Consider the following 14720-nt stretch of genomic DNA (forward strand, 5'->3'; position numbering starts at 1 on the left):
GTATTTGGGGACTGAGTCGTGCTTTGGTGTGATTAGGAGACCCGTAGCACCTGTGTTTTGCTGGTTTATTTTGTATAGAGCAGATTTTCGTTATCATGTTACTCGCACATACGGGTTATGTGCACTGTATCTTCCTGCTTTCGTCGTGATACGCCTGACTAGTTCCAAGCGATTTTATTTACCTTTAGGAAACCACTGCTCATCCCGCCTCGATCAACATGCGATACGCACAGAGGGAGAGGGGCGGTAGAGAGCCTCCTAAGCCCACGGGCATGCGGGTGGAATAAAACCGTCCAATTATTCCCTAAGTGTCGTAAAACGCGGTGAAGGGGACGGGGCCGGTGCAGGGGTTTAGGGGGCCGGGTTCCCTCCCCCTCTTCTCTCTGTATTGACGTAGGGTCGGGTTTTTCTTGACGTAGGAGAGATTTCGTAGTACTTTTTCATGAGCGATTTGTTTTGCCTATGAGCATTCTCCTTGATGATATATGTGTCCATACAACATCGACAAATTTGCATCAGTAAAAAATAAAATGAATAAATAAAGACAAGAGAGAGTTGGATTCCCTCCCCCCTGCCTGTAATGACGTAAAGCCAACAAACCACCTTTTTTTTTTTTTTTTTTTTCAAGCAGTCTCATACCTCCGACGAAAAGGAATGGTAGGGGGAGAGGCAAGGGTAGCTTTGGGCCTTTTTTTCTGTGATTCGTGTCCGTATTCTAGTCGGGTAAGGAAACTCCCTAACACCTGTTTTCCTTAGCGATTTATTTTTTTGGTACGGCTGGTAAATATCAGTGCCCATGCTATTTATGTTGAAAGCAGTGGCACTGAAGTGATTAGAATGACACCGTAGTGATAGTAAGGAGTGATAGGCAAAATAAATCGCGTAGGAAGAGGTGTCGAGAGCTTCGGGTGAACACATCTTCCATTCTTGCCCCTCCCAGACGATTTTATTCAGCTTTGGAGTGATGATTGGAACTGGAGGGGTTAAATATAGCGATAATTCACCCCGTCATTACTCGAGTTGAATCAGATCGCTGAGTAAAATCGACTCGTGATGAGCTGATTGATAGAAAGAAGACGTCATCGTGGTGCATGGGTTTTCGTCGTCGTCAGAAGTTCCGTAGCACCCCTTCCCCAGCGATTTATTTCTGCATCTGAAACACTTTTCGTGCGTCATACCCTCTCTCTCTCTCTCTCTCTCTCTCTCTCTCTCTCTCAGTCCATTAATTTATAGACCTCGTACTGAAGGGGTTCATGAATACTATATCCACCCACCCCCCCAGTTAAAAAAAAAAAAAAGTCTCCCCTAAACTGAATATTATCGCCTGGTGGTAAATAAAATAATATAAAATAAAAGATATAAATTGAAAGTAGAAAGAGATCTGAAACGTCTCCTGAAATTCTGAAGTTTTTTTTTTATAATGGGAGTGTTTGTTTCAGAATGTATTACTGGATTTTGTGGTTTTTTGAAGTTATCGGTAACTGTTTGTCTGTCTGCCTGTCTGTTTTCATATATTCGTGTATACATCTATCTGTGTGTCTCTTTATCTGCCTGTCTATCTTTGTCTCTGCCTGCAAGCCTGTCCATACTTTATATCCACTTGTCTGTCTCTCTGTCTGTCTGTCTATCTATCTGTCTATCTGTCTGTTTATTTACCTGTGTTTGTTTACCTCTCTTAACCTGCCTAACTCCCTATCAGTCTTATTAACTACTTTACCTATTTCCTTGTCTGCTTACCTGTCTGCATACCTACCAACCTACCGTACTTACACACCTACCTTCCAACTTTGCTAATATACCGTACCTGCTGTACATATCTACCTACCCACTTACCTACCTAGCTCCCAAACTTACTAATTTACCTACTAATCAGCCTGCCCACTTACCTACTTACCTATCTACCTACAACCCCTCTACCCAGGTGAGGGTGGGGGGGGTAAATAATGGTGTCAGACGGGGGTGGGGGGTGAAATACTGCATAATAGGGGGGGACTCACGACACACGGGGGAGTGGACAGAGAGGCAGGCTTTACTCACGGCTTTATTTATTCCTTGACTCACCTGTTTACCTTTATTCATGTTTTGTGTCATGGCTTTACCTCGTGTTTTATATATTTTTTTTATTTTTTATTTATGACTATGTTTTTCTTTCACAGTTTAGCTTTACTCAGTGCTCACGACTGTTTGTTTCTTTACTCAGGTGTTTGTTTTATTGACGTGTTTAGTCGGGTCTTTGCTTACAGCCTTAGTCGTGGCTTTATTGATGGTTTTACTCAAGACAACATTTACTTCTTTACTCACGTCTCTATTCATGTCTTTACTTATCGCTTAATCACTAGCTTTACGAGTCCTCTTATGGCCTTCTTTACCACTTTGTATTTGGCTTATATTCACGTCTTCCTTTATTAGCTTTATTCATGGGTTTACATCTGGCCTCATTACTCGATCATGCTAAATAAAATCGTTCGGTGGTAGCAAGAATAGAATGTAAACATGACCTCGCTGTGGTGCAGAGGTTGGCGACTCTCTCTCTCTCTCTCTCTCTAAACTAAATATAGCCATCTAACTCTTGGTGTACGCAGGGTTCTGAGAGAGGTCGAACAAGAGTAATTGAGCTGGAAGTGAAGCTGATGAATTATGAAGAGTGGAGTGCTTCAGAAATGATGTATGAAAGTTATGCCGTGTTATTTGACTGTTGGTGAACAGGATCTTTCCAGACGGATCTGGAATTTTGTGAATATCTGTGAATTGTGAAACCTAAAGGGATTTGAAGGCAAGAGTAAAGTGATGGTTGTTGAGAATGAAGGTGACTCTTGGTATTATGTGCTGGCGAGAGGTGAAAGGCTTGGACTGGTGAAAGGTTACACTAGAGAAAGTATAGAAAAGAAAGGTATATGTGTAAAAAATGGAGTTGTAAATGGCCAAAGGAAGAAAAGTGACTGGTGCTTTGAAGGCCATGATCAAAAGTGGAGGTCTGAGCGTGGAAGCTGCGAGAGTACTGCAGGAAGGTGTTTTAGTGCCCACATTAAAGTATTCCTATGATATTTTGATGTAGGATGAGAGTTAAAAAATCAATAGAGCAGTGGATGTAGGACTGGTTAAGGATTGTGTGTGAGTTGTGTAGAGTGGATAAGATAAGAAACAGATTATGAAAGACGTTGAGTAAGAAAGCTTATAGATAAAAGGATAAAGGAAATGTGGTTATACAGTATGGTCGCATAGAAAGAATGGTTATGAATAAACTGATAGGAAGGATATATGTGAGTGAGTTTGAGGGTAAGAGGAGGCGTGGAATGCTAAGAAATGGATGAATATAGATGAATGTGGGAGTGAGCGAGATATAGAAATTAAAAATGAGTGAGAATTGATCAGGGACAGAGACACGTGCACGCAGAAGACCATGACAAGGGCTGCACTTGGTCTGTAATTTGTCCGTCAAGGAAAGGTGTCTACCCTGCAGACGTTGTGAGAGGTAGTTAATCTTGTGAAGTGAACTGTGGTGTTGATAATTGCCTGTGGGGTGGAGCAAAGACTTTCGAATGTTTGACGTATGAGTAGGTGGATGTGAGGGTCATTCCACTGAGGGCTTTGATGATATTTACCGTATTCAATGTCCTCCCTTTCCTGTTCATTAGTAGGATAGAGGATTAGCGCGACTACTACTACTACTACTACTACTATTACTATTACTTATGCTACCTGTGAAATTTTAAATGAAGACAAACTTTTACTAACATTTATTTCGTGACTCTTAATTCGTTTTACCTTTACTACGTCCCCGCCGGTGCAAAAAAACCGCCTCTCTCATTTTTCTCCACGTCATTTTCGCGTTACGTTCCTCCTTTAATCTACGCTACCTTCTCCTGCGCTACAGCTCGCCTCGTGTTCTCTGTTCCGTCGTTCATGTAAAAGGCCCAATTATGTCGTTAGGATAGATTAGCCGTAATGATGGCAAAAAGGTGGTTTGGTAATGATGACAAGTTTGATCCTTGCACGGTTATACGCAGTACTAATTACCTAGTGGTTTCTAATGGTATCTAATGATGTCTAATGGTATCTAATAGCATCTAATGGTATCTAATGACATTTAATGGTATCTGTTTATTTTTTTATGCACTGAAATCCGGGTAGCGTTGCACATAGACTTTTATATCTTGAGTCTATTTCTTACGTTATAAAAGAACTCCTGCCCTTGTACTGGAGAGGGGACGCCTTCCCGTGGTGGCACCGTTGTAGCAGGGCGGCTCCACTACCCAGTTAAATAAACGTCTCTTAATGCCTTCCCTATCATATGAAAGGAGGATGGTGGACGGCAGGCAAAGAACAACTATTACCTCTAATTTACCGGGTCACTTCCTGATAAGCCTGGGGCAAAAACTCCTTCACTGTGATGCCTTGGTTGGAGAGAGAGAGAGAGAGAGAGAGAGAGAGAGAGAAGAAGAAGAGGTATCAGCATTGTGGCAAGTGAAATGGGTCAAACCTGTATTCATTCATTTTTCAGGTCTCGCTCATGCACGTCAGAGTACTCTAGTCAAAAGCTGTTTATATTTTCAGTTATAGCTAATTTGTCATTTATATGTGTTTGTGTGCGTGTCTAAGCGAGTGTGTGTGCATGTTTATGTGTACGAGCATTGCATGTGCGTTTCTGAGTGTGTGTACATGTGTGAGTGTGTTTACTGCTGTCCAACCCCCCCCCCTCCCCGTGGACTGTTCCAGAAATAGCCTGCCGCAGTAGCATTAGTAGGGGGAGACTAAAAATAGCACCTGAGAGAGAGAGAGAGAGAGAGAGAGAGAGAGAGAGAATAATGGTTAGATAAGTGTATGTGTATGTATGTATATATGTATACTGTATATACAGTATATTTAAGGTTAATGGTGAATGTGTGTGTGTGTTTTGTATATATATATATATATATATATATATATATATATATATATATATATATATATATATATATATATATATATATATATGGATGGATTCAGTATAACCTACATTTTTCAGGTGTCTATTGATACAGCTACGATATAAGTAGATTAGACAAGACTGGGATTACATCAGAATTCATCATCACCATCATTAGCCTGACCTCTTTTTCCCACATAAGAATTGAGAGAGGTGGGGTTCAAAAACCAAGGAAAGAGAAAATACGATAAAGGGAAAGTCAGTTGCAGCAGAGACGAATTAGAATACAGTGGTATTAGAGTGGAAACATCAGAATCTAATGTTTATTGGGCATGTTGTTGTTGATTGGAACTTTCGTAACTCTTCTCTCTATCCATCTGTCTCTTGCTGGACGCTTCAGTCCAGTAAGGGGTGGCCACAAACAAATCGCCTCATTGTCTCCCTGTCCTCCTTCTAATCAATTTGTTTTCTACTTGGTTTACTCTGCACTTTACTCCACAATATTGCTGTTGTATGTTACCGATGCAAAGTATGCCAATAGTTCGAATACATTATTATCGCGCGAGAGAATGGTAAGATGTAGTATTCAAAGTAAGTCGGAAATACAATAGTGCTGCGAAGTATCCTATGCCAACACAATTACGGTCTCATTTTCCCCATGAAAACTGTTATGATGATGGTGGTAATAAGGATGACGATGATGATGGTGGTAGTAAGAATGACGATGATGGTGATGATGATGGTGACAAGGATGACGATGATGATGATGATGATGATGATGGTAGTATCGATGACGGCGGTGGTAGTGATGATGATAATGGCGGTAAGGATGATGATGATAATGGTGGAAATGATGGTGATGATGTCTGTAATGATGAGGAGGAGGACGAGGACAACGACGAATATGATAACAGCCATTTTGAATAATCTCTCAGCTGCAGTCCACACTAACCCCACCCTCCCCTTCTCTCCCTCCGCAGTTATGTACTCCCCTACGGAGGTGGAGTTCAACTGGCGTAAGTGGAACCCTGTGATGATCAACAAGGAGCTCAAACTGCTTCAATTTCAGCTCCACCGGCCTCTCAACAACTACGTCAATATGTCCTCGCACGACGAATTGGGACGTGAGTTTATACCAAAATTGCCACACCCATCTTGAATACTGAGTTGTAATTAGAGGTTAACACTAGAATATGATGCCGGCTACGAAGAGGTGCTGTGGAAATAATATCATAAAGTGCCACTGACCCACATGAAATAAGCCTCGAAAGGACGGAAATCTGGGTCAAGTTCAGATAAAAGGAGTATAGGATAGGTTTGGATAGACGCATAATAACCTTCATATCCTAACCCATTCAGCCTGAGTATGTCTTTCTTATCTTATTCAAGTATATCGACCTGGGATGTGCGTGATCTAAAACGATGAACTTGGATGTGTGATTTAAGATTATTTGAGAAGGTAGGAAGTTTAGGCTGAGATGGTGCACTTATTTATTTTATTATTATTATTATTATTATTATTATTATTTTAACCTAGACGTCCATCTCCCCTCTTACGACGAACTGGGGAGTGACTCAGGAAATACAGGTTGGGTATGTGAGAAGTATTTAAGATCCTGTCCTAAGTGGATCTGGGGATTCCGTAACGCCTTCCTTAGCGATTTAAGTTGCCTGTTAGACTTTAGCATGTTGTTGTTGCTGTTTATGTCGTCTTAGTATCGACAGAGTTTTCAGCAGTAACGCACAAGGGGATTTTACAGTGCAGAGTAAGTTGCTAGAGAAAAGGTGTTACGAAATCTCCAAGGTCACTCAGACTACGACCCTAACTCTATCACACACACACACACACACACACACACACACACACACACACACACACACACACACACACACACACACACACACACACACACACACACACACACTCCCTCCCCTTTTACGACCCTTACTCCTAAAGGGCCTCTCACAAGTACCTTACGAGCCACACTACCTTGCTGTCCTAGGGGGGATTTGTACAGCTCAGGTCAGTAATTCCTATACACATCTCCAGCCATACCAAAAATACCATCACCACACTCTTAACTACCCACCATACTCCTAGAGCCACTTACCACACCCATAACTACCTGTCACATCCCTACCACCAATATTTTCCCAACCACAGCTACCACAACTTAATCACCCCATTATCACCACTACTCCCAAATGATCACCAGTATTCCCGTAACGTAAGCCAACACCAATCACCACACTCATAACCCCTAGTAGACCTGTCACAAACTACCTTAACGACTGTAAAACCCTCAAATACCTTCCTAACCACCAGCCACCCTCGTATTTACCTTTTTAATCACCGCCAGAAGTACCTTTCCAACACTTAATGACCTATGTAACTACCTACCACACTCTTAACTACTGTCCTTACCACCACCAACACTTAATTACCTATCTAACCACCTACCACACTCATAACAACTGCCCTAACCACCACCAACACTTAATTACCTATCTAGCCACTTACCGCACTCCTGACTTACTTTTCCTAACCATCAGCCACACTCCTAAGTACCGTCCTTATCACCAACTACCCTCCTAACTCACCTTTTCCAGCCATTAACTACACTCCTAACTATTGTCCTAACTACCAGACACATTCTTTGCTAACGTTTTTCAACCATCAACGACACTCCTAACAAACCCCCCAACCACCAGCCACACTCCTAACAAACCTCCCAGTCACCAGCCACAGTCCTAACAGGCTTTTCAAACACCAGCCACACCCCTCACTCCATCTCTAACGACCGTGCTTTCCATTAGACGGGGACCGCCACGTGAGACAGCTGGTCGTGGAGCTGCAATTCTCACGCGAAATCGGGCACCACCTCGTTCAGACCTTCGTGCCGTCCTTCCTGGTGGTGGCGCTCAGCTGGTTCTCCTTCTGGCTGGGTCTGGAGGCCATTCCGGGTCGGGTCACGCTGCTGGTCACCTCGCTGCTCACCATCACCACACTCTTCACCGGCATCAAGGAGGGACTGCCGCCTGTCGCATACGTAAAGGTGAGCAGAATTTAATCATTAACTCTCTATCTCAAGGACCTTTCGCCGTTCTTTCCTTTTCCTGTGTACCATCACCACACTCTTCACCGGCATCAAGGAAGGATTGCCACCTGTCGCATACGTAAAGGTGAGACGGATTTAGCTATTAGCACTTCACCATCGTAACTCGGTCGCTCCGTCAAGAGGAAGAAGGATGCAGTTTTCGCCGTTCTTTCTGTTTCCTGTTTACTGTCACCTCACGTTTCACCGCCATCAGGGAGAAACAGTCACCCATTGCCTGTGTAAAGGTGAGCCTGAAACATCACACTGAAATTAATATACTCAGAAAAACTGCCTTCACAGAATCAGAGGCATCCAGGATAAAACACTTACTGAAAACTATATGAGCATCGTGAAAATGGTTAATTCCTTTCCGTCTGAGGACATCTTTTGCATTGTGGTTACCGTAAAGCGAAATTATTTATAATAGGAGAGACCCCGGCACTGAAAGAGTTAACCATTTAGTTAGCAGGAAGACAAATGCACATTATGATGATGATGATGATGATGATGATGATGATTAGTTGTAGTAGTAGTATGATGATGATGATGATCATATTTTTATTATTACTACTACTACTGTTACCACTACTACTACTACTACTACTACTACAGCTACTGCTACTTCCGTCTCAGGCGATCGACGTGTGGATGGCGGGGTGTATGGTGTTCATCTTTGCCGCGCTGGGAGAGTTTGTGGTGGTGAGGGTGTTGAACGTGATGCACACACACCACCGCCTCCACAACTCCCAACACCACGCACCACCACAACAACCACCACCACCACTATACCGACAGCCATCACACCCGCCAGCCACGCTACACCCGGTGAGGGGATGGATGAAGAGAAATACTGATGGATAGTGCGTGTTAGTGGTTGGATGGAAGGATAGATGTGATGTACCAAAAGTGGATAGATAGGTTAGTGAGCGAGAAACTGTTGGATCAGAAAGGAAGGTAAGGATAGGGTGAAGTATCAGTGAATGGATAGATGGACTGAAGGTTGGATGAACTGATGAGATATACGGATGGACAGTCAGACTAATTAGAAAGTTAGACTACTAGAGTGATGAAATAATGGTCAGTGGATGGATGGGTTGATGGTTAGTTGGAATGATCAGTCGATAGTCGGTTGATCAGAGTGATGAATAGAGTGATGAAGCAGATGCAAGTGAATGGATGGACTGGTGGATTGATGGATAGCCGGATTGACCAGGAAGTTAGATGGATAGAATGATGAAGCATATGGTAATGGATGGATACCTTGATGTTTGGAAGGACTGATGGATTCGTAGATGCGTCAGCCAGAAGAGGGACAGATGGATGGATGAATGAAATTATTGGTAGAATGATTAATTAAATTATGGATGGAATGTGGATAGAAAAGACAGATGAATAGATGACTAATCAAATGATGCACCACCGCACATTAGATGAGTATTTGTTGGACAGATGAATGGCTGTACGAACCGGTGAACGAATTTACTGATTATAAATGAAAACGAGAAAGAATTGATGTATTGATTGATGAATATGATTGAAAATGAGAAAGAACTACAGTAAGGTGTTGTTTGAAACTTGAATGACTTATGCTTTTATTTATACGATTTATGCATATGCATACACAGTACGTCAGAATGTACAGTACTGCATTTACAGGCCCGTAGCTGGGGGGGAGGGGGGTCGAGAGGGTCGGACGGCCCTTCCATCAAGCTAAAGATTCGCATTGTCACGGTCTGTTTTTTAATATCAGTGCGGAAAGGGTCATCCTCCGTTGTTCAGGAGTGTTGTGCTGCTTCTCAGCGCCGCTCATGCATACACCCAAGCCCCAACAGTAAGTATGCAGCAGGCTTTTGACCAGTCGGTTGGATATGCAAGTCCAGATTCAGCAGAACCCCCCACCCCTCCCTCCCCCTTCGAAAAGTCTGGCTACGGGTCTGATTTATGTACACAATGTTTATTTTCCTGTACCGAGCTCTGTCATTTATCATGCTTTATTTTCCCTGATTAATAAGTACTTCAAAAAGGGGAAAGAGTAAGTAAATCTAATCTTTCTTGCTTCTGATTGGTGGGACGTAACAGCCAGCCAAAACTAGACTAGCCAGTGGTAACCATGCTTCTCATTTTCTACCTGTTTCCCGTTTTTTTTTGTCTGTATTTTGTTTTATTTTGATTTTCGGTCCTGCTTGATAGATTCCCCCCCTTTTCTTTTTGTTCTTGTAATTTTATGCCTTTTTCCTATTTTCGTCCTGCCTGTCATTTACAATTTACTTTTATATATGATTTTTTTCTTTTTTTTTAACTCATGTCATCGCTCATCTGCCTTATCATTCATCTCTTCACAGGCAGACCGTATCAGTAATTCATGTGTTAATTCGTGTCATTATAGCTGAAGATAAGATGCAACTCAGACTCTGGCACGGTTTTGAGGCCTTGCAAAGGAAGTAACGAAGAAAGATGCCGGCCAGGTTGGATAGCGTTGGTCAGTTGACGGTGGGAGAAAATTACAAATGATTGATGTTGATTGTAGTTATTATACTGTCATTATACTGTAGTTACAGTGATTATTATAACAGTTTTATTCTGGTGTTAACTATTTCAGAGGTGTAAATGAACTACTGACTTCTTTTGTTCCTCCTTCCTTATTCGTTTTCCCATAGTCGTCTACAAGTTCTGTTCATTTATTCATCTCCCTCCATCGTTTCTGCCCATTACTTCACCGTTCATTCATCTTTCCTTATCATCCCGCCACCTAGGCTTAATGAGAGAAAAACTAATTGATATCAGGTGATCTTTATTGCGCTTTGATTGCCTTCCAATTATGAGAAGTAAAATTATATCATAAAACCTATTTATGTTCATTAAGATGCCAATATTGCGTAGCGGAGGACAGGCTGATATGGAGGTAATTCTTTTGTGACCTTCCCTCCCGGAAATAAGGCCTTGGATTATAGACAGATAGATAGCTAGATAATGGATAGATAGGTAGGTAGACACGACAGAGGTATAGATTGAATGACCGATAGATTCTTATTCAACACATAGTGTATTCATTCAGTTCGGTTCAATTCCCCTTTTTATTATTCATTCAGTTCTCCTCTTACCTCCTTCCTTTCATGGGCATATATACATCATCATATACAGTATACACTACCTCATTTTCCTTATATTCATCTCTGGTTTTTTCCCTTCATCTGTTTACTGTTCAGTCATCTGTTTTCCATAATCAGTTTCCTTCGTACTCAGCTCTTCTGTCTCTGATTTTTCTTTACTTCTGGTGCGTTTCTGTTCATCTCATGTGTTCCTGTTCGTCTTTGTTAGTGTACTTCTTATGTATCTAGTCTCCCATTGTTTTCTTATTCATCTTTACCTCTCTTTCCTTTCACTTTTCCTACCCTCTCAGTCAAATTTTGTTTCATTGCTTTCACGTTTCCCAAGTTCTTCTCTTACTTTCTTTCATTTTGCTTACCTACTCGAGTTACAGTACTTCACTGCTTTCACTCTTCTCCAATTTCGTTTTTACTTACTTCTGGCTCCTTGCTTTCTGCTTAAACCTGCTTACCTGCTTCCTTTGCCTGCCTAGCCCGAGCAGAAGCAGGAGCAGGGACGAGACTTCTACAGGAGGGTCACCGTTCAGTCCGTTCAGTCCCGCAACCACAACAACCACCACCACCACAACAACTACATCAATAACACCACCAATACCACAACCACCACCTCCCCCACCAACAGCCACCACTACAGCTACAACCACCACCACAACGGCAATAAGGTGGCTGATCTGAGGGTGAGTGAGCACTGGATGATATGACATGGGACTTCGTGATATCGGTGCTTCACGCCCTTCATGTCATTTTACCCCTCAAACAAGAAATTTCGGGTGTAAGCTCATTTCTGCTGTTTTCCCGCCAAATGTTTGAATCACTAGCTTATTTGAGAATTTTCACACAGTTCTAACAAAGTATGAAAATGATTTAAGTGAAAATAGTAAGCAAAAAAACAACAATCTATATCATACAGTGATTGACTTTTGGCGGGAATCTCGTAACTTTCATGACGCCCTCTGAGATTTAAACATTAACTATTCTCAAGGCTGTGAAGACTGCCAGAATGAGAGATGTACGCAGTTTGTGGGGTGAGGGAAGTAGGAAGGTATTAGTATTGCTGTAGATAATGCTTTTAACCATGTCAACCAGCTTGTGTATGAAACTGTTTGTCGCAAGTCATAGTTCCTCCCATACTGTCGGACACAAACTTCGTAGTCGGTATTTACTGCTTGGAAATGAAACTGTTCCCCCGATTTTAGTAATAGCTTGTTGATTCACAAAATTTCTTGACACTAAAGAACCGTAAACAGAAACTGAACCCTAGACAGGAAGGCCTCCCCCCCCCCAGTGGTTGAGTTTAGGTAGCCCAGGGCCTATGAGACCCACACATTGTTAAAAATTTAGGGGGAAAAACATCTCTATATTAAGACAATTGTTGTATTTCAGGTTAAAAAGTAACCTTTTCTATGGAATTTAAAGTATGTAATAATGAAAATAAAATCTCCCGGGGTTTGTGCCATTAGCCATTGGGGAAAAAAAAAGGCGAAAGATTTTTTGGGGAAAATGTTACCTCTAAGCAGTATTTCCTTCAGCAACTAATTTTGGACCAAATCTTATGAAAAATTTTCAGAGTAGAGAATAATAACATACATAATGAAGAAAAAACAGCAGCATTGGATCAGTAGTTTATTCAGACGTTGTTGGCATATTTTACGGAAAATTTTGTAAGAAAAAAATGGTAATAGTTCTGTTATTTCTTAAACACTTGTATTTTATATAAAAATAATGAAAAATCGTATGTACTGAACCACAAAGTAAGGGTTTACATCATCTGGTGCCTTTGACTTCACCACTGCATAGTACAGCTTGTGGATGCTGTATCTCAGTAATTGGGGTGTTTCTGGTTGTGCAGTTTTACAAACTCAGTATGCCTCTGCCAGAGGACCAGCTTTAATGTTCTAGATCCATCTTCGCCTCTAGCACCTCCTTTAATAATAAGCGTACATATCCTTCCACTGCCGCCAATTTTATATCTTGGATTTGAAACTTGAAAATAATTTTTACATGCCTGGTATGTGTGTTAGATCAATGTTGTTGCATATTCCATTAAGCAATCGTTCAGTCCTTTATTACCCCATCGAGAGCTCAGGGGCCCATGGCAATGCTGCCTAGTCGAGGCATTGAAAATGACCAGGTGCTCTTCTGTGAGCAGTATTATGTGAGCAGTAAATCCCAGCCAACCTTGGAATGTAATCCTATATGGGACATTTCCGGTTGGAATGTTTTAAACCGCTGGACCACGAAGTGTCCATATTTGCTGCCTACTAGTTAACAAGAACTGTTTACAGCCATGACTTAAATATGGCATGCTGTTTTGTACTATGGCACGCAAGGGATGCCCTGCAGTTTAGTACTTGTTAAGCAGGTTTAAGAATACTTCTTCAAATGTTTACTGTGTCTGGCAAGTCTGAACGACAAAAAATTTTGGTTGATGCCACAAACTGACCGCGTAACTCCGAGGATTTTTTTTTTTTCCCTGTTACTCCCGTTACAACAGAACAATTTTATTCAGATCGGGGGAGACATACCCAGTGAAAGTGTTAATGAATACTACATCTAACCCCTCCATTTCGAAAAGTTTCTCCTTAGGTGAATAAAATCGTCATTCAGGAGGAGGAAAATCACCAAAAGTGTCACCAGATTGAAGGAATTAATGGTCAGCAGAATATAGGATGCACAGAACAGGATTTTGAAGCCTTTTCAGCCATTGTTCAAAATGTAAAGTACAGTGGGAGTCTTGGTGTACGTCTTGTTGATTGTGCTCGTGTATGGAGGAACTATTGACTAAATTGTACTTTTTTTGTTTGTTTGTTTGTTTTATAGCCCTTTTGGCTGTAATTTGAAGCATAAGATGCATTAAAATTTATTTAATGGATCTGAACTTCCTGCACTATTCAGTGCATAATCACATATGCGGGTAGCTTCTCGCAGGGGGGAGGGGGGGAGAGGTTAAAGTAGAACATCCTGTCCTGTATAACATGTTTAGCCAAGGTGCATATATTCTTACCGTCGTATTGTGCATGGATACTGATATAATTAGTTCTACAACCCATGACATAATATATTCTTACCATCTTATTCTGCATGGATACTGATACTGATGAGCTCAGGAACCCAAGACGACTGTGTAGATGAGCTTAAATCTTCGCAGGAGAACGGCGTGGCAACGGCGGCCGTGACAGCGTGGGATCCTGAGGTGGGCAATGCTTCCCTGCATCCCCCCAGTGTTACCAACGCTGCCCACACCATGCAGGTCGGCCGCCTCAGCCTGCAGTGGACAGACTCCAAGACCGGCGAGGTGAAGATACTGTGGAAGGAAATAGACAAGGCTTCGAGGATCGTGTTTCCTCTTATGTTTCTGTTGTTCATGGGCATTTACTTCCCAATCCTTATTTCCCGCATTTTTTGAAGTCATATGGAATGTCTCAGTCTACAGAGGGGGAAGAGCATGCCAGTTTGGAAGGGAAGTTGAGGTCATGTTTCCGTCTGTTTGTCTTTTGTTCATGATTGCTTTCTTCCCAGTCGTCATTTCCTGCATTTCTTATAGTGGGAGGAAATGAACAGGGTCACAAAATTCATGTTTCTGTTTATGCTTGTATTTTTTCATGGTTA

General features: G+C 41.8%; 1 protein-coding gene across 1 annotated transcript in view; it reads left to right on the top strand.

The window, feature by feature from the left end:
• The window catches only part of LOC145402572 (glycine receptor subunit alpha-4-like), a 39285-nt gene extending 24768 nt beyond the window's left edge, over positions 1 to 14517 (top strand). Inside the window, exons 5-8 of the mRNA XM_080274599.1 lie at positions 5887 to 6030; positions 7724 to 7962; positions 8638 to 8829; positions 14260 to 14517. Coding sequence (XP_080130725.1) covers positions 5887 to 6030; positions 7724 to 7962; positions 8638 to 8829; positions 14260 to 14517 — 833 coding nt within the window. The remainder of the gene's footprint in view (positions 1 to 5886; positions 6031 to 7723; positions 7963 to 8637; positions 8830 to 14259) is intronic.
• Positions 14518 to 14720: the final 203 nt, after the last annotated feature.

Source organism: Coenobita brevimanus, chromosome 1, assembly GCF_032717465.1.
Source record: "Coenobita brevimanus isolate Jiangsu-jjx chromosome 1, ASM3271746v2, whole genome shotgun sequence".
NCBI lineage: Eukaryota > Metazoa > Arthropoda > Malacostraca > Decapoda > Coenobitidae > Coenobita > Coenobita brevimanus.